A 27,883-nucleotide genomic window follows, 5' to 3' on the forward strand; every position below is an offset into this window, starting at 1 on the left:
TCGAGGTTCATGCCCGAGGGCTCTGCAGACTTTGGGTGGGGGGCGACTCAAGCAAGACAAATGAATTCCAAATATTAAAGATATAACACAACTGCCTCGATTTGGAGAGCCTTGAATCAAATCGAGAGACGAACCTCCAGGGGGCTCCAGGGCACAAAGCTTACGTGTCCCCATCCTGGGGGACGTTACGGAGGAGGGGGCGGCAGGTGAGTGCCCAGCGTGTGAGCCTGGATAGGGCGGATCCTGGCCCATTAAAGGATGTGCCCATAGACACTATGCTCCCCACAAACACCCACTGAGGAGTCAGACCGAAAAGACACCCACTCACTCCCCGGGTCCTTGACACCCGACTGCGCCCACTGTGCCTCGCCCACCTCCCTCCCCAGCTAGGCGGAGACCACTGTTCTCTACATCCTTAAGTAGCCTCCGACCTGCTCGGACCCTTAGCCTAGGGCTCCCAGCCTTTAGCTTTCATTGCCCTTCCCCTTTTCTTTCCCCTGCCGCCCGCCGACGCCCCCAGATCTCTCCGGCTCGCCCTTCCTGAAAGTAGGCGAGGCCCAGAAGCTGAGGTTGGGGCGAGGAAGGAGGGAGGAGCGAAGCGCGGCGGCCGGGGGCGTGTCTTCCCAAGCCCCGCCCCCGGGTGCGCGCGGCGGTGGCGGCGGCGGCCGAGCCTCGCTCTGAGAGACAGGTATCGCTTAGGCGCCATGTTGTGAGCGGAAGTGGGGGAGCGCGCGGCCGCCGCTGTTCTGCTGGGAGCGGGCGCGGGAACCGGCGGGGGGGGCGGAGCTGTAGTCCCGGCGGCGGAAGGAGGAGAGGAAGAAAGGGGCGAGACCCGGTGCCCGGCAGCGGCGCGAGGCTCTCGCTCGGCGCGCGGACATCTCCAGCCAGGCGCGCGGCGTTCGAGGGTCGGTGTCGGCGCCGAGCCCTCTCCCGGGCAGCCGGCGCTGGTGCTGCTGCTGCTGCCGCCGCCGCTGCTGCTGTCGTGGGGCTCGGGCGGCGACAGAGCGGGGCCGGCCGCGGGGCGGGCGGGGAGGGAGGAGGCGGTGAAGGCGGCGGGCCGGGGGGGAAGATGCCGCTGGCGCAGCTGGCGGACCCGTGGCAGAAGATGGCTGTGGAGAGCCCGTCCGACAGCGCTGAGGTGAGTGCCGCCGGGCGGCCGGGGGCTGGCGCGCCCCTCCCCTCGCCCCCGCCGGCCAGCTCCCCTCCCTGGAGCTGGCCACTTGGCCCCTTCCTCTGCTGCTCGCGTCTCCCCTCGGTCTGGGATTCCGGTTTGGGTAGTTGGGGTTGGTCTATTTGCCCTTCTCTTCCACCCGCACCCTCACCTCCCCTCCCTCGCTCGGGGGGCTGTGGTGTGGTGGCGCGTAGGGTTTGGAGTGGGCGCTGGGGCTTTGCAAGAAGCTGATTTTAATCAACTTTGCGTGGGGGGACCGGGAAGCGGAGCGGGGGCCGAAGAGGAGTTGGGAAGTTTGGCCCTGCCTGCTTGGGGGCTTCCCTGGACCCTGGCGACTTTGGAGTGTAAGGGAGGGGTATGGATTGGGTTCGCTGGGAAGCAGGGACTCCCGAGTCCGGCCAGGGGAGGGAGTTGGTGCTGTGAGTCGGGCGCGCAGGGGCCAGAACGGCCCAAGGCAGGACTGGCGACCTGTGGGGGCTTCGGGTAAGGGGTACAGGACAGCCAAGGGTTTTTGCCTTCCCCCCAGTCTGTCTGCCGCAGCGGTTTCTGCTGGTGCAAAGGAGAAAGTGGAAGCCTGAGATCCACCCCCCTCCCCCATTTCTGAGGTCGCTGAGCTCGAGGACCCCAGTCCCTAGGAGCTTTAACTTGAGTTTCCTGTCCATGGAGGTGAGAGGGTGATGTTCAAGGCGATCATTAGCCGCCCTAAAGGGCTTTCAGGTTTTCTTCGCCCGGGATCTATTCGATGACGGTCCCTGAGACACCTAACCGAGTGCCAAAAACCCAAAACAATATACCCAAACACGGCAAAACAATTTCCCCGGACACAGCCTAGCATCGAGCTTTCGCAGCCGTCCCTGTCCCAGAACCAACTCGGGGTCTGCGAAAATAATCCAGACAAGACCCATTCCAGGGCATCAGCGCTCCTCTCCGAAGTGGAAAATCAATTCCTGATGGTGGCACGTCTGTGATTCTCCCTTCTTGACTTTTTGCTATCTTCTATCCCCGCAGCGGACTTTGGGGGATTACAGGATGATAGCCTGCGTGTGTGTAATAGTTAGTGAGTGACCCCATTTCTGGAAAGCATGACTGAAACGCGGGGGTGGAATGGGGCAGGCTCTGATGAGTGGTGTACTTGGCGGCAGCCGCTGCCCTGCCGGCCTCCGCAGTGTGAGAGGTGGATAGGGTTACTGGTTACGTCAGTAAGACCGAGGCTCAGTTTGATCTGAGATGCGGGACACTTGCATTCTCGGGTATAATGGAGGGGGAGGGGAGTCAGTTCAAATTGCTTTTCAATTTTTTCCTAGTCACCTCCACCCACTGCTGTATAAAATGTTTACTTGCTCTCCTTAACGTGAGCAGAGTTGTAATAGTGCTTACGGCTGGTACTTAGTATTTTGTGACTTGGATCATATTTTTAAAATCTAAGCTAAACGCTGCTCTTCAATGGAAAAGATATTGATAGATGTTTTCTAAATATTTTTAAAAAGGAAATCACGTTTTTAAGACTAGCAGGATTACATTTAAATTTTTGTTAGCCTGTTTAATACTATCGATGTATTATAAGGAAATTGAATTTAAAATGTTTTATCATCCTTTGAATGGATAGTATGGAAATTAGTATGCAAACAGACTCTTTTCATTCATTTTTTCCTTCAGATTTATTTGCATTGAGTAATATAGCTAAAAGCTTTATAAAATATGTTCTCAAAGTGCTGACCTTGTGAAAAGAAATTGAATTGCTTTGAGCCTGATTGTTACATGCAAACGGTAACATTTGCAACTCATAATCAGTCCACATTTCTGCTTGGCACGTATCAATGTGTTAAAAAATCATTTAAAATTCCACCTTATCTTTTTTCTACATAGCATACATTTGGATAAGGAAGGCACAAAACTGATATTTATTTAGCACTTACTATATGCCAGATACTGTGGTACATGCTATTTCATTTTATCCTTCCTATGACCCAACAGAGTAGGGTTGTGATCCTCATTATTACAGATTAAGAAACGGAATATCTGAAGTTAAGGGCACAAAGATTATAAATAGTAAACGACAGAGCCATAACTCAAAGCCGAGTGGGTATAATTCATGTGCTTTGCTTTATATTAAGGTAGCTGCTTCAGATCCTTTGTGGAAAAATTCAGGGTATAAATAAATAAGCCAGTAGTTGGAGGTCATGTATTTTTCAGAAACAGTTACGGTATTATAAGCGATCGCACTTGTTAAAGCCTAGTTATTTCAGTTACTGTCATGGTTTCCAGAACCTGGCAGATAGGATTCCACAACTTGCCATTTTCAAAGAATTTTCTTGATATTCTGGCATAAGATATGTCACAGGGAGCTGGAGTTGCCTAGATTAATTTTTTAAAGATTTTTTAATGGCCTTTAGATATTTTGTTGCCTTTGGTGGTTCATCTGTTTCAAGTAAATTACTTCTGATACAATTTTGGAAATTGAAGCCAGCAAGGAAAAGGTTGAGAATTTTCATTCAGAAGTCTAATATTGAACTTAATATTATGTCTGCTATTATGCCATCTCCTCCCCCAGTAAGTTCTTAATAGAAAGTAATTATATTTTACCAGAATAAAGTCATTTTTTGAAAGATATTTACTTGAGTAAATTCATCGAAATTTTTTCTTTCTGGGCTAAAAGGTGTCAGGGTTGGTCTCTATAGAGATTTACATTTGTGGTCTGATTCCTAGTAGATTGTAAAATCTTGAAAGGAGAGCCTTTTTTTCCTTTGTATTCTCAGCACTTAACACAGTGCCTGGCACATGTATATTATGAATCCAATAGACATCCACTGAGTGAATTATGATGGTCAGGAATAGGGTGATTATCAATGTTACTTCTGTTCTAATCATTTTAATCTTACATTGAAATATGAGCAATCTTAAAAACCTGAGTACCTCACCGAAAATACAAGGCAGTTTCTTCATTCCTTTACATAGCCTTCCTGCTTTTAAGACCTCACATGGGTCTCATGGTGCTCAAAACAAAAAAACCCTTGTGGTTAACTCAAACATGGGTCATAACATGATAGGCTAGAACTAGGCCAAATGTTTAAAGAAGCAAATTTAGGATAATAAAGGAAGTACTATGTAAGCAGTCAAGGTTAGTACAAGATTAAAAACAAAATAGTGTCCTAAATAGTCTAGGTGAATTCACAACTCTTTAGTGAGTTATTTAAAGATGCTAGTATGTTTTTGAGTGTCTGACGGTTTAGGAGACAGATATCAAGGAATTGTGACTATTCTGTAAATTCCTTGCCACTGCTGTCAGAGATAACATTTACTAGATCATAAGCCTGACCTAAAGTGACACTTTTTCTAAGTTTTCAATAAAGGATAAATGATAGTAAATGTAAATAAGAACAATTTTAATTAATTTAGCCTTAATATACTTAAGGTTATTTTTGCTTTATAGAAATGTGCTGTATAAAAATAGCCACCTTGAATTGTTTTAAATAGCAAGTACCCATAATGCATTAAAATATTAATTATATAAATATTTTCTTTATAAAAAATGAGACCCTTGTGTTGGAAACCATCTTCAGTGAATGTGCATCCATTTTTATCTTCAAAGATTGTATTGGATTCTGGAGTATTTCTACTATATTGATATTAGGTTTCTTATTTTTATCTGTAGGGAAATACATTCTATTGAAGTATGATCATTGATTTTGAAAAATGTTTTATTAAGTTTCTTTTCCTTTTCCTGTTTCATTTCTATCACCTTTCAGGTTTTTTTCTTTCCCCCAAGTGAAGATCTGAGGAGAGGACAGGTATTGTTACATGTCAACTGTCAATAGTAACTGTGACACATTACTGAGCACTTCATTGTTTTCAGTGATTATGATATTATAAGATGTCAGTTTTTGTTCAACTAAAATTTAGGAAAGTTTGCTTTTTTTGCAGCTCTTCCTATACTAATTGGATTGATCCAAAATGTGAAACTTCTTTGGTACATTTAAATTTTAAGATAAAGAGATAAACCTAAAGAAACAAGTATAGGCAGACTTTGCCTTTTCTTTAGTATGTTTCTGGAAATTAAAATGAGTATATCCTATTTTTATTTAAGGAGACTGGCATAATTGGGATGTGCACTCTTGACCAAGGACATGATAATTGGTAAATTATAGATAAAAAAATATAGTAGATCATTTATCGAAAGTCTGAATTGCAGAATTGTAAAGATTTTTTTAAAAATTTATCACACACTAAAAAATTCATATCATTGTGATCATTGACAAGATTTGCTCTAGAGTTCCATACTCAGGGACATGTGATATAGCAGGCTGTGAATGTTGGGTGATGTCAAGGGCGCCAGTTTCCCAGTGCAGACTGGATGCTTTAGACCCAGTGATCCAGATTACAGTGTACAACAGTGACATTTTGGTGGTCCCTTGGTAATGCATGAGTGTTATAGAGCTCAGTTGTTTATGTGTTTTGATGGATAACAAGTTTTAAAGCATTGGAATGCAATTGTGCAAATCTATATTATACATGCAATTCCCCAATTCACATAATAGAAAATAAAAACAACCAACTGCAGTTTTATATTTGGCATTAAATGTCTTCTTCTACCCCACTTCAGATTTGCTAGTTTCCTGTGTCACTAATCTGGAACAATTAGCAGATCTCACATATTCCAGCTTATCAATTTAATACCAAGTAGCATAAAAACAAAGATAAAACAACTGTAAATGTTAGTTTTCTGAAACAGATTGAGGATAAAATGTATCCATTTAAGACAACTATTATTTTATACATTTGGCCTATTTTAAGCCAACACATTAGTTACTAGCAATTCAATATTTCAGTTTTACTTACCTCCTTAAAATTTAGAAGGTACTTTGTAAGATAATTTGGATGTATGGCAAAGTGTTGGAGCCATAAAGACCTGGGTTTGAGTCCTGGCTCTGCCACTTAATAATTTAGTGATCTTATGCAAATTGGTTAATGTCTCTATGCTTCAACATTCTAATCTGTAAGATAGGGATGAAATAATACCTACCTCATAGGGTTGTGGTGAGAATTAAGTGAAATGATAATATATATAAAGTATGTGGTTCAGTGCATGGTTTAAGTGTCTAATAAATAATATAATGAATCTGTCTAACAGAATTGTGTGAGGAAGTTCTGTGTTTTTCCTCTGGGGTAATTTTTTCTGAATCAAGCAGAACAATTAAAAGTGATTTGTTTGATTGATCTGTTTAAACAGCCATTATTATATCTGAATATAATTATAAGGATAAGGTAAATGCGAATCTCTTGAATCTGTCCCTTTTTATATTGTTCCCCTCTTCAATATCATCTTTAAAGGGGAAAGACAAAGAACGTTTGAAGAATATGTGTGGAAGAAGGAAGAAAGCAAAGTTAATGTTCACATTTCGACATTGGTCAAATTGGAAGGCATCTCACAGTCCATGGCATGCGATTGTTTAATTTGCAGTGTTTCTTTCCCCTTAGGGATATATAATAGTATATTTTACACATGATAGTGTCTTACGATTGGTGAAAGCTGGTGTATCCTAGATGTCAACTTCTTGAAGGAAGTATGTCCTTGAAGACATGGATAAAGTCAATATATAGTGTTAATAAGTAGAATTTTAACTTACTTTCTCTAAAATATACCAAAACAAAATGTGCACACCTTTTTATATTTTAGGATAAGTCCTATTAATTTCACTTTTAGGGACAGAAATTAATATGTCACACCTCCCTCCCCATTACTCTAAATACATTTGTTTTGGTTATTTGAATATGCCACAAGTAACTGGGTTTTCCTGTCTAGAAATAAAATCCTTTGGATTTGGTCTTTTATGTGGTATTTGTACTTAAAGAACTTGAAATATGATATACAGTATTTTTAACTGAGAAGTCTCTGGAAATGTTAAAGATGTATCTATGCCCCAGCAACCATCTCTGTCATGCAAAAACAAAAACGAAACAAAGGAGTGTAACATAATCAAATACATGTGGCAGTTATAGAGGTAAATAGTATTTGGCCAATGTCTTTACCTCATAACTTCTTAGAACTTTTAAGATGATATTTGTACATGCTGAATCTGCAAAAAAGATATAGCCCACATCATTTGAGACTTCATGTCAAAACCCTTTTTTTCAACCATCTATTGAAGTCTCAAAGGACACAAGTGCTTTGCAGAACAGTTTGGACACTGATAACTATAGTAACATGATCCAGTATTGCCTGCAAATGAGCTGTTATGTTTAATTGTATCAAAGCTTTTTTTTATGTCAAGAGTTTTTCATTTTGAATTGAAATCTTTTAAATTGTACAATTCTCCATCTTTTTTTTAAGATTTTATTTATTTATTCATGAGAGACAGAGAGAGAGAGGCAGAGACCCAAGCAGAGGGAAAAGCAGGCTCCATGCAGGGAGCCGGATGTGGGACTTGATCCCGGAACTCCAGGATCATGCCCTGGGCCAAAGGCAGGCACCAAACCGCTGAGCCACCCAGGGATCCCCCAATTCTCCATCTTATAATGGACTAGACATTTAAATATAAAAATTTATTTTTTTAACATTTATTTGAGAGACAGCAGAACAAGAGAGAGCATGAACTGGGGGGAGAGGGAAGGGGCAGAGGATAAGGGAGAAACAGACTCCCCACTGAGCAGGGAGCCCAACAAGAGGGCTGGATCCCAGGACTCTGGGATCATGACTTGAGCTGAAGGCAGACGCTTAACCAACTGAGCCACCCAGGTGCCCCTAAATATGATTTATTTATTTTTTTTAATTTTTATTTATTTATGATAGTCAGAGAGAGAGAGAGAGCGAGAGAGAGAGAGGCAGAGACACAGGCAGAGGGAGAAGCAGGCTCCATGTACTGGGAGCCCGACGTGGGATTCGATCCCGGGTCTCCAGGATCGCGCCCTGGGCCAAAGGCAGGCGCTAATCCGCTGCGCCACCCAGGGATCCCCCTAAATATGATTTAAATGAAAATTTAAAATAACTTAAACTTTTTATCCCATATTCTGAAAATTAATGGTCATATTCTACCTTAATATCAAGCTAATTGCCTCTGTTAAGTGGCCTGTACATTGACTTGCTCTGTAATTTATATCTCAAATTCATTATTTTTAAAAACTCTTTTATCATTTGGAAACTTTATGTTGCCATCAATCTGCCTATCTCTCCCACTCTCCTTTTTAAATTAATCGCTTCTAACTCACAGTTACTAGAAAATATCTAGGATTACTGATATTTTGATAGTCATTTTTAACTTGGGAACCTTGTTACTCCATCTTAAAAAACAGTTTACACTCACAGCTTACCAAATAATGTAAAAGAGCATCCTCACCGTTTTTGTGATCTCTGCTCATTGTATACACATACCTCTGGGGCCAAGGGTGTTTGGACATACTACCTATTAATAACAGTGTTTTATGCTTCAACATAGAGTGACCAAATGGCTCAATTACTGGCATTACCTATTCTGCGTATTTACCTTCCTTTCTGGAAAGTATCAACTAGAAAGGAATGTGAATAAACTAAAGAACAGGCCTACAAAACAGAAAGCTAGCCTACTGCCCCACCTGGAGTCAGGTCTCCACATGGTCTTTGGAGGGTTTTTTTCCCCATGAAATAGTGCTAGTTTCCTGACTGTTAGCTACCCTATATTTGTGTGTAAATCCAAAAGCGCTTTTATACTTCCTATCATTCTTTTCCTTTATTAGTATAAATAGAATTACAGCAGTAGCATAACTTGTCAGGCTTCCCAATATTCACTAATATACCCATGGTATATTACATACCTTAAAAACTAGTTATGTTTAATCCACCATGTAAATTGATTTTTATAATCTTCTGTATAATGATGATCTCATCTTCAAACTTGACCTGGTCATCTAGATTTCTGTGAGCTTGCCTCTAATCCTGTGGTCCACAAAGCTTGTTATAGGAAACTTGGTTCAGTCATTTGATATGTGTTAGAAGCAGATGTTAAATTGATAGCCTGAAGCAAAAGATGATTTTGACATAATAGATTGAAGTGTGTCTCACATATAATGTTTTGGTAGAAAACTCTCCAGAAATCTTGTAGAATCTATACTAAAAACTTCAGATATTCTAATTTTTTACATTTAGGAGCCTGAAAATAAGATAAAATAATAGTAAAGATTAACTTAAAAAAAACCCCATAACTTCTAGATCATCATTGTTCAGTAGCTACTAGCCACACATGGCTATGGAGCACTTGAAACGTGGCTAGTGTGGCTGAGGAACTGAACTTTAAATTTAATTTGAACTATTTTAAATTTAAATAGTCACCTGTGGCTATTGGCTGCCACATTCAACAGCACAGTTCTAGATTATAGGATTAGTACAAATTGAACTTTTTTTCCTATACTGGTGTTTTTCAGCTTTGCTTTGTTATTTGTATTTTGAAATTAATAGGCTAAAGCTTTTTCTTTCTTTCTTTTTTCTTTTTTTTTGTACAATTTTTTTCTCTGAGCTAGGTGTCGTCAGAGTCCACACCACCACCACCATCTTGCCTGTGGTGGTGCGTTAGTTTCCTTTTTTTTTTTTAAGATTTTATTTATTTATTTATTTATTTATTTATTTATTTATTTATTCATGAAAGATACAGAGAGAGAGAGAGAGAGAGAGAGAGAGAGACAGAGACACAGGCAGAGGGAGAAGCAGGCTCCGTGCAGGGAGTCCCACATGGGACTTGATCCCAGGACTCCAGGATCACACCCCGGGCTGCAGGCGGCGCTAAACCGCCGCCGCGCCACCAGGGCTGCCTGCTAAAGCTTTTTCTAAATGAAAGAATATTTACTATGCTTTTTCAAATTATGTTTAACCAGCTTTGTTTTGTTCTTCACCTACCCTGAAGATTTTTATAAACCCTATTACATGGTATGTGCCCCTCAAATCACCATTCTGCACTTTCTACACTTTTGCTAGCTTTCTAGTGACATTTCTCATTCAATGATAACACCAAGGACTGGGGAAATTTAGCTATCAAAAAATGTTGCATTTTGTTAACTATGCTGTGCTAATTAATACTGGAAAAGTGGATTGATACATCTTGTAGATTAGCATTTACTGAATGTCCTCTGTAACTAGACACCGTCTATATCAACTTGAATGAGGTAGACATAATTCTTCTCAACCTACAGATAGGGAAGCTAAAGCCTGGAAAGGTTGAATAAGCTGCTCATGGTTGCACAACTAGTTAGTAGAGGAGGCAGGAATCAAACCCTAGTCTCAGATTGCAAATTTCACTGATCTTCTGCTAAACTGCCATGCTTGAGTTGAGAACAGCATGTAGGTGAGTGACTCATTCTAGATGTAATCTCCTACAGGGGAGAAAGCTTCTCTGTGGTTTGCCTGAGAAGATATTTTTATGGGAATGTATAGGTAGAGTTAGAAAATGAAATCGATTCTACTCTCCAAATACATTGTGGGTTAAATAGGTTTTTGTGACCTGGCCTGAGAAATGGGGTTTGTAACATTGTATGACATAATGTTTTGGGATTTCTAAACAGGTGTCTTACATGTGAACATTTGAAACAAAAACTATAGTATTTGGAAAAGGGGAGGGGACTGTCCAGATACTAGTTAACAGTCTTCATAAAGTAGTCCTCAGGTGTGTGCTTGGGTAACTGTGTTCTGTTTTTGAATTGCTGCTTATTAAATCATTACCTCTTTATATTTGCATCTCTTTAGAAAAATCTATTTGACACTCCCTCAAAGTGTCAGAAAATAGGATCTGAGTCAACCTGAAAAAGTTACGGTTATCTTGCTACAGTATAAAAAAAGGAAACTTAAAGTTTACATGGTCATTGGTGGTTTTTTTTTTCCTGTTTAGGTTAAATAGCCTTAATTAATCATTTTTAAAATTGAGATATGATTTACATACCACAAAATTCACTCTTGTATACAATTCAGTGGGTTTTAGTATATTCACAAGGTTCTGCAACCATCACCACTATCTAATTCCAGAACATTTTCATCAGCCCAAAAATAAATCCCATACTCATTAGCAGTCATCCCTATTCCTTCCTTCCCCCAGCCCCTGGCAACCAGTAATCTACTTTCTCTGTAGATTACTTATTCTGGACATTTCATATTAATGGAATCATATAATATGTGGACTTTGTGTCTGACCTCATTCATTTAACAATGTTTTCAAAGTTCATCCATGTTATATCATGTATCAGTGCTTCATTTTTATGGCTAATATTTTACTGTATAGATACACCACATTTTGTTTATCCATTTATCAGTTCGTGGACATTGGGGTTGTTTCCACTTTTTGGCTATGGTAAATAATACTGCAATGAATATTTTGTATTAAGTTTTTATGTGAACATATGTTTTTTATTCTCTTGGGTATGTACCTATGAGTGGAATTTCTGTGTCATATGGTAAGTCTATGTTTAATATTTTTGAATTACCAACAAATTGTTTTCCAAATTCCTTGAACCATTTTACATTCCCACCAGCAGTGTATGAGGATTCTAGTTTCTCCTTATCCTCATCAACACTTGTTACTGTCTTTTTCATTATAGCCATCATAGTATGTGAGCAGTGGTATCTCATTGTGGTTTTGATTTGCATTTCCCTAATAACCAAGGGTGTTAAGGGTCTTTTCATGTGCCTGTTGTCTATTTGTATACATAATTAATTCTTGTGCTTATTTTTTACTGATTTGGAGACTTAAATGGAGTTTTTGCATTAATGCTGTTAATAGAAGATCCTTGTCTATGTTATATTGTATACAGACCTTCCTGGAGTTAAATAGGATTATGTTCCATCATAAGTTGGAAATGCATTTAATGCACCTAACATACTGAGTGTCACAGCTTAGCCTACCTTACCTTTAACATGCTCAGAGCACTTATATTAGCCTAGAGTTGGGCAAAATCCTCTAACACAAAGCCTATTTTATAACAAAGTGTTGACTAGCTCTTGTAATTTATTTAATACTGTACTGAAAGTGAAAAACAGAATGACTTTAAGTGTATTGGTTGTTTATCCTCATGATCACATGGCTGACTAAGAGTGCTATTCCTTACCACTGCCCAGCATCATGAGAGAGTATCATACCACCTATTGCTAGCCAGGGAAAATATAAAAATTCATTGTGGTTTCTACTAGATGACGTTAAATCACTTTTGCACCATTGTAAAGTCAAAAAATTATAAGTCAAACCATCATAAGTCAGGGACTACATAGTTCTTTAGAAAACTTAGTTTCAATCTGTGTTTTCAAAAGTTTTTTTTTATTTTTATATGTGATAAATTCAAAGTTTTTCCTAGAACTCTGGTTTTCCAACTGGATCAGTAGAGCCCTATGTTCTTTGGAGATATCTTATGTTACCTCATCACCTGGACCATCCCTTTTCCCAGCCAGAGTAGAGTTTCTAGAGGAACACAACAAAGAGTTAATGTTAATTATAGAAAATTATGGCAAGAAAGCAACTATTGAAGCAGTGATATTTTTCATTAGAGTCTTCAGTGTTGTTAAACTATTCTATAGTTTCTTATTTAAAGCAAGAGTACAGGAAATAATTGAAGATCAATTAAAACTGTATGTTTAGACTCTCCAAAGTTAAATATAAGTCAATAGATAAATGATTTTTTTTCCAAGAATCCATTTCTTAGGTTCAGTGAGATGTACAGGTGTTTCATTTAAAGAAGTAGGAAAATACAAAACAAAACCTTCTTGCCTCCTTTCCTTCAAGTTCCTCCTGGTTATTGGTATAATTCAAGAGGAATAACTATTACAATGGATGTTGGTAGCAGTAAGGAAGGTTACTTAAAGAGAAAAATGTCACAGACAAATTAAAAATAAGATTTCCTGGGGTACCTAGCTGGCTGGTGGTGGAACATGTGACTCTTGATCTCAAGGTCATGGGTTCAAGCCCCACATTGGGCATGGAGCCTACTTTAAAAAAAAGGATTTCTTTTGGATTATTAAAAAGAGCTCATAAAGGAGTTTTTTTTTAATTTATTTATTTTTTATTTGAGGGAAAGAGCACGTGAGAGATAGCATGAACAGGGGGTAGGGGCAGAGAGAGAGAGGAAGAAGCAGGCTCCCTGCTCAGCAGGGACTCGCCAGGACTCTGGGATCATGACCTGAGCTGACGGCAGACGCTCAACCAAGCCACCCAGGTGCCCCATAAATGAATTTTAAAGTGAACTTTTCCCCTTGGCTGTTTGAGTGTGTTGAGGATATTACTAGGTAATGATGAATGAAATATGATTATTTCCTTTGGAATATTATAGTTTAAAAGTACTGAGGTGGACAGGCAGTTAAATAACATGAAGCAAGCTAAATTAGCCAGGAATGTTACAAATAGATATAATTGGAACTTCAGAAGAAAATTATGATCTATAATGTTACAGCAGTTTTCCATAGTGCATTTTTAAGCATAATGTGGAAGATTAGAAAGTAAATATTATTACCCCGACACCTAATAAAGTTCCTTTTAAAACACACATACACACACAAAGCAAATAAATGTTATTTTCAACATGAAAATCACTTAGAGGAGATTTCTGGTTCTCCCAAGTTGAAGGAATCCCATTCCTCTTAGGTCCTCTTTTACAACTAAAACCCTTAAACATAACACCTCAAGTACAGGAACACTCTGAAAGGTGGAAACAAGAAGGCAGACTGCCTACAGACTTTGAGACTCAAAGAATGACACAAATAGTGAGTTCCTTGGGTTATTTTTATTGCCTCCCGTATATCTTGGACAGGTCCTGTAAAAGCCTCTGACCTGAATCACCAATAGGCACAGACAAAAGGGGCTCCAAGAAAAGCCTGTTCTCTTTAGCCAAGTGAATCGGGGAAAGGGTAGCCTAACAATAGTAAATCTTTTTGGCAGTCCCCGCCCTACTGCAGCCAAACACCCCCAGAAAAATCCCACCCTACTCCAAAGAAGCAAGTGGCAGTGCTTGAATTCCTCCACTCAGTGATGTTGGCTGGGCAGATCAAGGACCTAAACTCTCATTCCCTGCCTAGCAAAAGCAGACAGCACTTTGATTCCCCCTGCTGGGTGGTTTTGGCAGGTTGGTCAGGAATTTGATTTTCCCTCACTGTCCCCCCTCCATCCCACTACCTGCAGAAGGAAGTGATTCTCTCACTAAGGTACCATCAGTGGGGTCCAGGAGCCAGTTGAGCCTCCACCCCAATCTGGAAGCAATGAGATTTAACAAGGTGGTATTAGGCAGGGGTAGTCCCCACTCCTGCCCTGAGCCTACACCTTCATCTAAAATCAACAAGGTGGTTGGACGTGGACTAGTCAACTCTGCTTCCCTTCTTTCCTGATGTCATTGGGGCCCAGTGGGTAGCTGAGCCCCCTCCTCCATCTGGCATCTACAAGGCAGAACAAAATGGTGGATGGCAGGGCTGGTTGGCACTCTACTTCCCCCTCTTCCCTTCCCTGTTAGCTGGGCCCTTAAGGAAGTTGAACTTTCCATTCTACCTTACAGCAAAAAGCAGTGTGAGTCAGCCTCTGCTTTTTTTCTTTCTTTCTTTTGTTTTTTAAAGATTTTATTTATTTATTCATGAGAGACACGGAGAGAGGCAGAGACATAGGTAGAGAGAGAAGCAGGCTCCCTGTGGGGAGCCTGATACAGAGCTCAATCCCAGGACCCTGGGATCACAACCCAAGCCAAAGGCAGATACAAAACCACTGAGCCACCCAGGTGCCCCTCTGCTGTCTCCCTGTTGTCAGTGTGATCCATCAGGGAACTGAGCTTGTACCCCTACTCAGAGGCAATGCAATGGTGTGGTACCCCACTTTTACTGGTACCAAGAATGGAGCTGAACTTCCATCTCACTCCTGTTCAGAAAAGCAAGAGTCCTTGCTCCACTTTTACCAGGGTGGTGTCAGTGGGACCCAGCAGGAAGCTGAACATACACATTCACCCTGCCCTTATACTACATCTCAACTAGTAGACTGCCTGCTAAAAAATGATTAAATAGGATCAAGAGTTTTATCTCCAAGATGTCCATTATGCAATTAAAGATCACTGTACTAAAAACCAAGAAAATCACAACATGAATGAGAAAAAAGTCAACAGATGCTAACACCAAGATGCTTCAGATGTTGCAGTTATCTGACAAGGTTTTTAAAGCAGCCATCATAAAAATGCTTCCATGAGCAATCACAAACACATTTGAATCAAGTTAAAAAAATTATCTTAGAAAAACAAAAGATATAAAGCAGAATATGGAAACTTTAGAGCTGAAAGATACAGTACCTGAAATAAACAATACATGAGCTTAATAGAAAAGTGAAGATAACAGGAAAACGTAAATTTGAAGATAGAGCAACAGAGATTACCTAATTTGAACAACAGAGAAAAGTGAGCCGATTAAAAAAAAAAAAAAAAAGTCCTAGGAGCCTGGGGAACATTAACAAGAGATTTAACATCCATGTCGTCATAGTCCCAGAAAGTGGAGAAAAAGAGTGGACCTGAAGAAATAATGGCCTATACTTGCCCAATTTGGCAAGAGACAAAATCTACAGATGCAGAAACTGACTGAACCCCAAACAAGATAAACCCAAAGTAATCCATGCCCAGACAAATCAGAATCAGGCCTTTGGAAATGAGAGCGTGTTTAATGGGTATGGAGTTTCAATTTTGCAAGATGAAAATGTTTTGGATATTGGTGGCACAACAGTGTAAATATATTTAACACACTGAACTGTACACTAAAAAGTAAGATGGTAAATTTTATGTTGTATTTTACCACAATTTTTTAAAAAATGCTTAAACTAAAAGTAAAGCAGAGAATCTTGAATACAGCTAAAGAGAAATGAGCTACTACATATAAGGGAACAATGATTCAAATGACAACAGATCCTACATTAGAAACCATGGAAGCCAGGATGAAATGCACCATTTTTCAAGTGCTGAAAGAAAAAGATCAGCCCAGAATTCTATTCCCAGCAAAAACATCATTCAGGAATGAAGGTACATTCAAAACAGTCTCAGATGAAGAAAGGCTAGGAGAATTTGTCTATAGCAGATCCTGAAAGAATGACCACAGGTAGTTCTTCAAGCAGAAAGGAAATTTTAAAAGAAGGATCTGGAATATCAAGAGTAAAGGAACAATATGAATTATACACAGTCTTTTCCAGAAAATAGAAGAGGAAATACTTCATAATTCATTTTATGAGGCCAATATTGTCCTGAAACCAGGACCTAAAGACAGTACAGAAAAGAAAGCTATAGACCAGTATCCCTCAAGAACGTGAACACAGAATCCCCAAAATGCTAGCAAAAGAAATCAAGCAACATATGAAAAGAACTATACACTGTGATGAAATGGATTTTATTCCAAGGATATAAGATTGGTTCAGTATTTAAAAAATCAGTCCGTATAGTCCACCATATTAAAAAGGAAGAAAAATCACATTATATTGATAGTGCAGAAAATGCATTAAACTGAATTAAACATTCATAGTAAAAACTCATCAAACTAAGAATTCTTTATCAGTTTGCTAAAGAATATTTACACACACACACACACACACAAAGAAAAAACCCACATCATACTTAATGGTGAAAGACTGAATGCTTTCCCCTTAATATCAGGAACAAGACAAGAATGTCCATTCTCACTACTGCTATTCAACATAGTCCTGGAAGTTCTGAACAGTGTAATAGGCAAGAAAAGGAAATAATAAAAGACATACAGATTGGAAAGGAAGAAATAAGACTTTTACAAGTGATTTTGTAAATCCCAAGCGATCTACATAAAACTAGAAATGAGTTCAGAAAAGTTATATGATACAAGAACAGAATAAAAGAATAAATTATATTTCTGTATATTGGCAATGAATGTATGAAAACTGAAATGAAAAACATAGTACCATTTGTAATTGCTCAAAAAAAATACTTAGGTGTAAAACTAACAAAACATGTATAGGATGTGTATGCTGAAACTAAAAGTGCCAATAAAAGAAATCAAAGGTCAAAATCTATGGAAAGGGTACTGTGTTCATAGATTGAAGACTCAACATATTAAAGATGTCAGTTCTCCCCAAATTCTTCTAAAGGTTTAACACGAGCTTATTCTGAAAGTTATATGGAAAGATAAAGGAACTAAAATATCTAATATAGAAATAAAGTGGAAGGATCCAATTTTAAGACTTACTATATAGCTTCAGTAATCAAAACTGTAGTATTTTGTGGTATAAACGCAGAGGGGTGCCTGGATGGCTCAGTCATTTTGAGTGTCTGACTCTTGATCTCAGCTCAGGTCTTGATCTCAGGGTTGTGAATTCAATATAGAACACAAATAGACCCATACAAGTACAGCCAGTTGATTTTTATCAAAGATGCAAAAGCAATTCAATGGAAGAAGGATAAATGGGCTTTTCAGCAGTGGTGCTTGGAACAACTACATATCCGTGGGTGAAGCAACACCTCAACCTCACACCTTATACAAAAACTAATTGAAAATGTATCATGGGGGAATTAACAGTATACTTACCTTGATGAGCAACGAGTAACGTGTAGAATTGTTGAATCACTATACTGTATGCCTGAAACTAATATAACACTGTATGTTAACTGTAGTAGATTTAAAATAAAAAATAGGAGAAAACGTCTGCTAAAAAGATGCACACACAAAAAAACTCAAACAGGAAAATATCATGGATTTAAATGTAAAATATAAAACTTTTAGAATTTAAACCTCAAAGAAACTCTTCAGGATATTGGGCTAAATGAAGAATTCTTAGACCAAACACCAAAAACACTATCCATAAAAGAAAAAAATTAGACTTTATCAAAATTCAAAACATTTGCTCTATGAAAACAACCCTGTTAAGGCAATGGAAAGACAAGTAGGTTACAGAATGGGTAAAAATATTTGCAAACCTGTATCTGAGACAGGGCTTGTATTTAGACTATATAAAGAACTCTAAACAGTAACTTAAGGCAAACAATCCATTTAGAAATCTGACAAAAGAGATGAATAGGTATTTCACCAAAGAGGATATATAGATAGCAAATAAGCATATGAAAAGATATCAGCATGGTTAGCTATCAGGGAAATTAAAATCATCATGAGGTATGAGTCCTTGACTTTTGGAAGAGCCAAAATAAAAAATAGTGGGAATACTGAATGTTGGTGAGGATGTGGACATTGTAGATTTCATGCGTTGCTAGTGGGGGTATAAAATGATACAGCCTTTCTGGAAAATAGCTCGGCTCTTTCTTTTAAAACTAAGCATAAACTTACCGTATGACCCAACAGTCATACTCTAAGGCATTGATCCCAGAGAAATGTAAGGCATTGATCCCAGAGAAATGAAAAGTAATGTTCACACTGATGTCTGTACACAAATTTTTATAGCAGCTCTATTTTGTAATGTCCAAAATTTAGAAACCAAATGTCATTCAGTAGGTGAATGGTTAAATAAGTTGTGGTACATCCACACTGGAATGCTACTCAGCAACTTAAAAGGAATGTATTATTGATACATGTAACAATCTGGATGAATCTCAAGAGAATTCATACTCAGTGGGTAAAGTTACATATTGTGTGATTCCATTAACAAAACATTCTTGAAATGACAAAATTATAGAATGGTGACAAGACCAGGGTTAGAAAGAGAGCAGGAGGGAGGTGGGTGTGGTTATAAAGGGGGAGCACATAAGATCCTGGTGGTGATGAACTAAGTGTTTAGTATCTTTATAAGTGGTGTAAACACAGGAATCTATAATGTGATAAATTGGATAGAACACACACATGAGAACCTGTAAAACCATTGAAATCTGAATAAGGTCTGGGCTTTGTACTAGTATAAATTTCCTTGTTTTGACAGGAAGTTATGTAAGATGTGACCACTGGATTAAAGGTATATGGGACCTCTCTTTTACTTTTGCAACCTCCTATGAATCTATAATCATTTTTTACTTAAAAGTTAAAAAAAAGTCCGCACTAGATAAAATTCAATGTCTGTTCTCAATTAAAAACAGTAAAATGGGATTAAAATGGTGTCTTTAATGTGAGACTTTAAAAACAGTCTCAGACCAATAGCCAGTGTCATGCTTGATGGGGACATACTAAGTCAATCTCATTAAAACTGCCTGCTGTTTTCACCTCTATTTTATACTCTAGAAGAGTTTGCTAATACAATTAGTCAAGAAAATCAGAGTATTCAAAAGAATAGTAAAAAATTACTATTCATAGATGTTATAGTCATCTACTTAATCTAAGGAAGTCACTAAAAAGGTTCTTTAAAACTGATAGTCTAATAAGGTGGTATTATGCAAAAATATATTCAGAAATCAATAAATAGCTTTTCTAGGTAGAAATGGTAATGGAAAAAATCTCATTCAAAGTAGTAAATATTAAATTTTTGGAAATTAACGTAATAAGCAAAGGGCAGGAAGTAAATTTAAAAATTAGTTGCATTAAAGAATAATTTGAATAAATTGGAAGAAAAGCTATTGTTCTTTAAATTACTTTAAGAGTTAAGGCTTGTTTTTTTCCTTATTGTTTATTTTTTAAGAATTGAGGATAACATTCTGTCTTGAATGTTCCCAGATGTTTAGTTTTTTAAAAGTTTCTTAGGCTTCTTTTAGTTATTTTATAGTTTATCTGAACAATTAATACTAACAATTTTTAGTAAAATGAACTTATTGATGGTGATAATAGCATAGCATTATCTTAATATACTTAATATATGTGCAGCTAGAATTAATCATGGAGCTATAATTAGAAACTTTCACTGTTTTTTCAGAAGTAAACCCTGATGCCAGGTTGTGTTTATATATACTTATGGTAATTTTTAAATACGCATACACATTTTTAATGAGTAATTTGGATTATTATTTCCTAAGTAAATTCAACTCCAAGCTTGTCTAAAACACTTTGTATTAAGATACAGTTAATAAAACACAAATAGGAATTTTGCTTGGATGTTAAGCTCTAATTTATTGTGTATTTGAGCAAATCCCATTCTGTTTCATTTTACTACGTACAAGTTATTGCGGTCTTCTTTTTGTTCATAAGAATGTTGATAAGACTGTATCTAACTTTAAGTGATTGTTAACCATTACATTATTGGTGACATATATTGGGTTCAGGTCAGCAAACATTCAAGCACCACTTGTTTTTATCAATGAGGAAACAGATTCAGGTCATTTTGCCACAGTCACATAACAAAAACTTGGGCTTTTAAAGCCCTTCATCATGGTTTTTCTGTTTTAGATAGGAGGGCTCCATTAAGCCTCTGGAAACCAGAAGAAATCATTAGACTTATTCCTGAGACTCTTAAATTAGCTAACCCAAGTAATGCATTAAAGAGTTACCTAGTACTAAAATTTTTAGCCTTCAAAATGGAAGTGGTCCCATTAAGATAAGAGACTCCTCAGAATCCCCTCACATATTTGTATTTGTCATTTCCTCTGGCAAGGCGAGCAGGAGGAAAGAGAAGCTAACATTGAACACTCAAAGACACTGGGCTTTACCACAACCTCCAGCATAACTAGTATCCAAATCTTATAGATTAGAAAACTGAGGCTCATGTTAAGTAACTTGCCCAAAATCACACCTATAATAAAGGGCAAAGTCAGGTTTTGAAGCTTAATATGTTGGATTCCAAAGCCGAAGATGTTTTCTCTACATTGTGATTTCCCAGACTTGTCTAATCACAGGAATCATCTAAAGTGCCTGTTTAAAAAATGAAATGAAATGCCATGGGGATCGCTGGGTGGCTCAGCGGTTTGGCGCCTGCCTTCGGCTCAGGGCATGATCCTGGAGTACCGGGATGAAGTCCCACATCGGGCTTCTTGCATGGAGCCTGGTTCTCCCTCTGCCTGTGTCTCTGCCTGTGTCTCTCATGAATAAATAAATAAAATCTTAAAAAAAAAGAGAAAGAAATGCCATGGGGCCATGGGGCTTCTGAATTTCTGATTCAGTTTGGGATAAGACCTGGTAATGTATCATTACCAGGAATCTTAGGTGATTCTGATCATCACACAGGTTTGGAAAATACTACCAACTCCATTAGAGTACTGAGTTGGGACTTGAAGGCATTAGGAAGGCAGGAATAGGTTTGGGAATAGATAGAGGAGCTTAAAAAAACATGTTGACACTTAATGAGTTACCAACACTAGTGAAATAAGAATAGTAAAATTTGGGGCACCTGGCTGGGTCTTGATCTCGGATTTGTAAGTTTGAGCCTCATGTTGGATGTAGAAATTACTTGAAAATAAAATCTTAAAAGAATAGTAAAATTGGATTGTGAAAATTATAAAATTGCTTTAGGTTCCTTACTCTGCACAGAAAAACAATGTCTTTTTTTCTTTTTCTTAGTACTTCTCTTTCAGGTGACAACAGTTACACAATCATTCTTTGACATTATCCTTGTTTATATTTGGGTACAAAGGCACTGCTGAAGGATGGCTAAAAGTGTATTTTGGATGCAGACAGGAAAGAAGGAATTAGACTCAGAAATAACATAAAGGTGCACCTGGGTGGCTCAGTCAGTTAAATGTCGACTCTTGATTTCTACTCAGGTCATGATCTCAGGGTTGTGAGATGGAGCCCCGAATCATTGGGCTCTGCTCTGGGGCGTGGAGCCTGCTTAAGATTCTCTCCCTCTCTGCCCTTCCCCTGCTCACAGGTGCACACATACAAACTCTCCTTTAAAAAAAGGAAAAAAAGAACATAAAAACAGCTTTAAATACAGAATCAATAATTTCCTCAGGTGTGAAAACTCTAGAAAATCTTAAATAACTTTAATCCTTTAAGTTTAAGGCTTAAAGTCACAAGATTATAACATTCTCAAGCTGCAAGAGCTCTTAGATAACCACATATTTTATGCATAAAGAAACCACAACTCAAGAGAGGCTTAAGGACTTGCCCACAGACCTGTGGCAAATTTTCAAATCCATGCTGGCCAAGGTTCCATCTAACTCTTTTGGATTGCAGATAAGTATCAGAAAATAGTGACTTTTCCACAGTCACACTGCTTTTTAGAAATAAGTTTACTGGCAAATCATATTTACCTTATATTCACTACTTTGTTTATCTAATTTTATAGTTTCTTCCTTCTTTACATGCCCTCTTGAGAGCGTGAATATATTCAAAGTGATTGTTTTTTAGGAGATTATGCTATTTGAAGTATCATGTCTGAATAACAATATGTTAGAAAAATGAACCATTACCTTCTTAGAATAGTGTATTTAATAAATGGACACTTTCAGAACATGTTGTGTTATGGAGGAACTCTAGTTTTCTCTACCTTTGATTACAAAATTTTATTTTATAGAGAAAAATGAGCAAAGGTAGATGTCTATACGTGAATTCTAACAGCATTTCTGTTTTAGGAGTATGAGCTTTGGATTCAGACTTGGGTTCAGTTATCTGCAAACCTAAGAGTTCTGTGATCTTGAACAAGTTATTAACAATTTTTTCTTCTCTGCTGTACAAAATAACCCATCTCATGGTTTATTAATGATTAATTGGAATGAATTGAGAGAAAAAAATGTAACAAGGCTAACATCGTATTTTGAACAAAATAAGCATTGCATAAGCGATGGCTGTGGTTATTTCCTTGAGCCAGTAGTTATTTACAAGAATGTTAATTTCTGAATGAGTGCCTTGGGTTTATTTCTTCACTTTCTTTATCATAATCAGAAAATATGATCTGTACAATTCCTACTTTGAAGAATTTTGTATTTACTTTATGGTCTAGACATACTCTTTATAATTTTTCATAGATACTTGAAATGAACCTATATTCTTTTTACATTCTAAAATTCAGTATCTACTCTATCTAATGTAAATTACTTCAAATGCTTTGTCCTTATTTTGTTCATTATGCTAGCTGATACTAGAATGCTAAAGCTTCCCCTCCTGTTTTGTGTTTGTTCATTTAATGTTATAGTCTCCAAAATATCTTTTGTGTTTTGTGGTTTGTCTGTGATTAAATGTTCAATACTATTTTGCATTTATTACTTTTAATGACTTGTTTGAAAAAATAACATGCTAATTATAGATCTGAAAATAGTAAAACATTTTTACTCTAAGAAATATCATTATTGAGTAGGGGTTTTAGATTCAGATTTGGGTTTGAATTTAGGCCCTGCTTATTAGCCTTAGGCTGATGTTAGACTTTTTTTTATTTGAGCACCTACTAAATAATTATTGAGCACCTACTTGTGCCAGGCATTTTGCTAGGGGCTAAGGATATAGTACTTAAAAAGATTGACCTACCCAACGTAGTTTAATTTCCCATTTGTAAATTAGTGATAATGCCTTGAAGAGTTGTTAGAAGCATCAGAGGTGATCCGATAGTACTTATCACTTGCCTGGTGTGTGCTAATTGCTCAGTAAATGATAGCAATTATTATCACTATATGTATTAAGAACTAATTACATTTTTAGTTCAAATCAGATGACCTTTCTAATTGGTTATAGGTTTTTGCCTCACATTTTATTTTTGGCCTCAATATTACAAACTCTTTATGTTCTTCTAGTCTTACTTGTTTTGTTTGTCTCTTTAAAGCAGTAAATAATTGTGTGGGCTTTTTAACCTTTTAAAAAATATAACCAGTGACTCTTAAAATTTTTATTATTAAGTATTTCAAACACACCAGATAAGAGAGAATTGTATAATGAGCCACCATATTCCTTTAACCCCGGAGAGATTGTCAATTTATGGCCAGTCTTGTTTATCTGTACTTTACTCATGCCCACACACACATTCTCTCTTCCCCTCCCTGGCTCCAGTGGATTATTTTGAAGCTAATCCTAGATACATCAATTCAGATGTAAATATTTCATTTATATTTCTTAAAAGGTAAAGACTTTTAAAAACACATAACCATTGTAACATGATCACTCATAAAAATGTCAATAATTCTGTAATAGCATTAAGTTCCAGTAAGATACTTTCTTTTAATTAGATACTTTAAACTTTACATTTCTTACATTATTTCTTTTGAAATGATTTCTGTCATCTTAAGTTTTTTTTCTTGTGGTTCTTTTCCTTCTGACATATGGATTATTTTTGTTTGAGGAGGTTATGAAATATTGAAAAAAGAATTATAGAGTTGGAAAGACTTGGATTTGAGTCTTGCTCTTGCCATTCACTAATTAACTTTGCTGAGCCTTGGTTTCCTCATCTGTAAAATAGGGGTGATTATACCTACCTCATGTTCTTAGGGTTGAATGTGATGCTTTCATAAAGTAGTTATTACAGTCTTTGCCAGTTATTATCTTCTAGTGATTTGGACTGCAATAAATAAATTGTTGGTTATCATATGGTTTCTCAAAACATTCCAAAATTTATATTTATTAGCTAACTACTAAAACTAGTGGTTTTCAGTAATCCTTTTAGGAAAAGAGAGAATTGAGAATCTTTTTCTCCCTTCTTCCACTACCTCTTTTATTTGAATCTACATTAATTTAGCCTGAGATTACAAATCTTACCTTTAACTAAGTTTTATATTGTTTATATACTTATATCAATTATTTACTCTTCCTTATAGACCCTTTCTCCATTAGTGGGGTTATTTTATTCATTTGTTTCTAAATATTAAGTTGGTGTCAGTATACTTCACTAGTTCTTCCCTACCTCAGTAGTCTTAAGTTCCTTTTTTTTTTTTTTTTTTTTTTTTTTTTTTAGTCTTAAGTTCTTATTTTGATTCTCTTTTAATGGTCTAGGACGTATCTTTGAACAATTTATGAAAAAAGATACTACCAGGATGGTGAAATTTTATAAGACTTTGCTGATCTAAGAATAATTTCCTGTGACCTTTGTACATGAAAAACTAGGACAAGGTATACAATTCTTAGATCATAACTTTTCCCTTTCAACTTTCTGTAAGTCATTACTTCATTGTCTTCTGGCATTTTATTGTTGCAGAGGAAAAATCTGAGGTCATTCTGATTTCAGTTCCTTTGAAAATAACCTATTTTTTTCTGCTTGTATGCTTGTAGGATTATATCTTTATCCTTGAAATTTAAAAACATTTGCCAGGACATGTCTTGGTGTTGATGATCTCTGTTGAACCTTCTCAGTCTCCAGTCTCAGGTATTTTTTTTTTCAGAACTGGAAAGTTTTCTTATACTTTTGATTGATTAAAATGCTCTGTTTTTTTCTTTAGGAACATCTGTTATCCATAGATTATTTCTATGTCTGTCCTCCATAGTTTTTTAATCTTTTCTTTCTTTTTTTTTCATTTATTCAAGTTTGTCCTCTGTGGCATGGATTCTGTTTCCTGCAGTGTCGATTCTAATATTTGCTATTCACAATGCAGATTTAATTTTGCTACTGTGTTTTCATTTCTTTATTCTTACCTCAACATACTCCTGTTTCATAAGCAGAATTCCCCTAAGGGGTACACTCCAAAAAACATAAGGTGGATTCAGGCCTAAAATGGATCTATTTTCTGAGGCCACAAACCACAGGACCAAACTGAAAACAAAAAGCTTCTGAAAGGGTCCTCTAAAACTTAAAAATGTAGATATAACCAGAGGTCATTTCTACCCTAGTCTAGAAAATACAGCAGTCTTGAGTATTAGCAGACCTTTAGTTGCTCAAGGAATAGCAAAGCAACCCATAAGGGCACCTTAACTAGAAATAATGGATTTTTCTGATTATATTAATTGCACTTTTTCTCATTATAAAAATAATAGATAATAAATGCATATAATTTTGAAAATACAGTACAAGAAGAAATTCCTATGACCCAGGTAACTACTGATAACATTTTATGTTTTGCCAGTTACATACACACATGTTGGGGGGGGGGGCATAAAATTGGGGTCATGCTATATAGTTTTGTATCCTTTATGATTTAATATATTACAAGCGTATTTTTGCATCATTAATTTTTTGAGGCCCTTATTTTAACCATTGCATAGTATTCCTACATATGAATAGATGTGTTATGATTTATTTAACCAGTCCCCTGTTGGTCATTTAGATTGTTTTCTATTTTTCAGTATAATGAGTATGATGAATATCACTGTACATAAGTCTTTATGCACATCTCTGATATTTCCTTAGGATAAATGAGGAGCTGATTCTTAATCCTGTCATATTGGTAAGGATTATATACATTCCTTATTAAGAATATAAAATGCTTGTTTCTTATTGTTTCATTGTGATTGCATAGAAGATTCTTTGGATTCTGAACAATTTGATGGTATCTGAACTGAAATTCAAGAGAGGTTTCTCATGCCTCATCCTCAACACCTTCATGGACTCCTATTGTATATGCTTTGGGCAGGAGAACAACTGCGGATGTCAGGGAGTTTGGAAGGCAAATATACTTGTGGGAACTTGAGGGTGGTTAAAAAAATATATACAGTCCTTGCTCATTCCTACAACCCGGTCTTCAAATTAGTACACCAGGGTTCTGGACCCTTTCTTTTCCTCCTCCCTTCCTATTATTTCAGGCTCTTATTCTCTGTGAGGAATTCTTTTCTCCCGATGTTCATATGTATATTTCGTTTCTACATAGGAGGATGTCAGATGATATTTCCTAGTAATCTCAAGGTACCATCGTCAGTCACAGATGATTTTTTTAGTTCTAGTATACTTGTATATGATGATCTCCTGTTGGACTCAAAGCATTTTTTAATGTATTTTATATTTTCTTTAAAGGCATCCAACAGTAACCTGAAACTGTGCATTGTTGTAACATACTATTACAACAAAACAATCTGTTTAATAAAGTTACTTAAAACAAAATTTTTATTTAGTAAAATATTCTTATTTTTAACATTTCAGAATTTTCCTTAAAATACTTGGGAATACTCTAGAAGTCCTGAAACCTTGGTTAAGAATTACTGGTTTGGATTGTTCATCCTTTTTAAACCAGAAAGATGATCTTAAGTGATAATTTCATACCACAACCTTAGAAGTTATTTTGAAAACAATTCTTGCTGAAATGCAAGCTAACAGTCTCCTTTGTCTGATTTGTTCTGATGAGACCCATATTGTATGTTATTTTAATTTTTGACTTTTACACATTTCAGACTAACAGAGTAAAGCATGATTAGCATTTCCTAACCTTTTCCAGTATTTCACATAATATTTGCATATGTACAATCTGCCAAGCTCTGCAGTTTTTTGGCCAGAAGGCATAATGGTGGGATGAGAGAGGATAAATACATTTGCCTCACTTTTAAACTATTCTTTTTTGTCTGTACTCATTCTTTGGCCACATTGTTTAAAAATATACTACACGTATGAATGATCTCTTTCACCCTGCGTGGTGGGAAATTGGCTGTATTAAGTGGTGAAATAAGTATCTCAGCACTCCCCTGTACTACTTCATTGCATTATATCTTTAGAAGTTAACTGTAGAAATGTATATATTACACAATTCAGGCAAAAGAGAGGGGACAGGAAGTAGCATTTACTGAGTATCTACTGTCCCTTGGTGGATCCATTTGAGTACAACATCCCTGTGAGGTAGATATTATGTGCATCTTATAGATGAAGAAACTAAGACTCAAAATGTTGAGCAACTCACCCAAGGTCAGGTAACTATAGCAGTAAGTGACAGAGCTGGGGTTTAAACCTGGTACTAGTGAGATGCAGACGACATTTTTTCTGCTTCTTAAAATTAAATAAGTTTTCTTATTCAATAGGTACTATTCCTTGAACTTTTGGAACTATAGAAATTGTGATATCGAGTCAGACTGATGGCCCATGTATCGTAATTCCTAGTGAA

At 37.1% G+C, this 27,883-nt stretch overlaps 1 protein-coding gene across 12 annotated transcripts in view; it reads left to right on the forward strand.

Moving 5' to 3' along the window:
* The first annotated feature begins 648 nt into the window (after positions 1–648).
* RPS6KA3 (ribosomal protein S6 kinase A3) overlaps positions 649–27,883 on the forward strand; it is a 108,793-nt gene continuing 81,558 nt past the window's right edge. For 2 of the 12 annotated variants that reach the window (XM_072815951.1, XM_072815960.1), the window contains exons 1-3: positions 1,005–1,138; positions 25,137–25,230; positions 26,209–26,245. Coding sequence is in view for 3 of the 12 variants with exons in the window: in XM_072815948.1 (XP_072672049.1) it covers positions 1,070–1,138; positions 4,918–4,959 (111 nt within the window). In the remaining 9 variants the exon portion in view is untranslated. Of the gene's footprint in view, positions 689–1,000; positions 1,139–4,916; positions 4,960–24,868; positions 24,978–25,136; positions 25,231–26,144; positions 26,246–27,883 lie in introns of those variants that run through there. The other 10 variants (XM_072815948.1, XM_072815949.1, XM_072815956.1 and 7 more) reach the window with 9 other exon arrangements.

Source organism: Canis lupus, chromosome X, assembly GCF_048164855.1.
Source record: "Canis lupus baileyi chromosome X, mCanLup2.hap1, whole genome shotgun sequence".
NCBI classification, from domain to species: domain Eukaryota; kingdom Metazoa; phylum Chordata; class Mammalia; order Carnivora; family Canidae; genus Canis; species Canis lupus.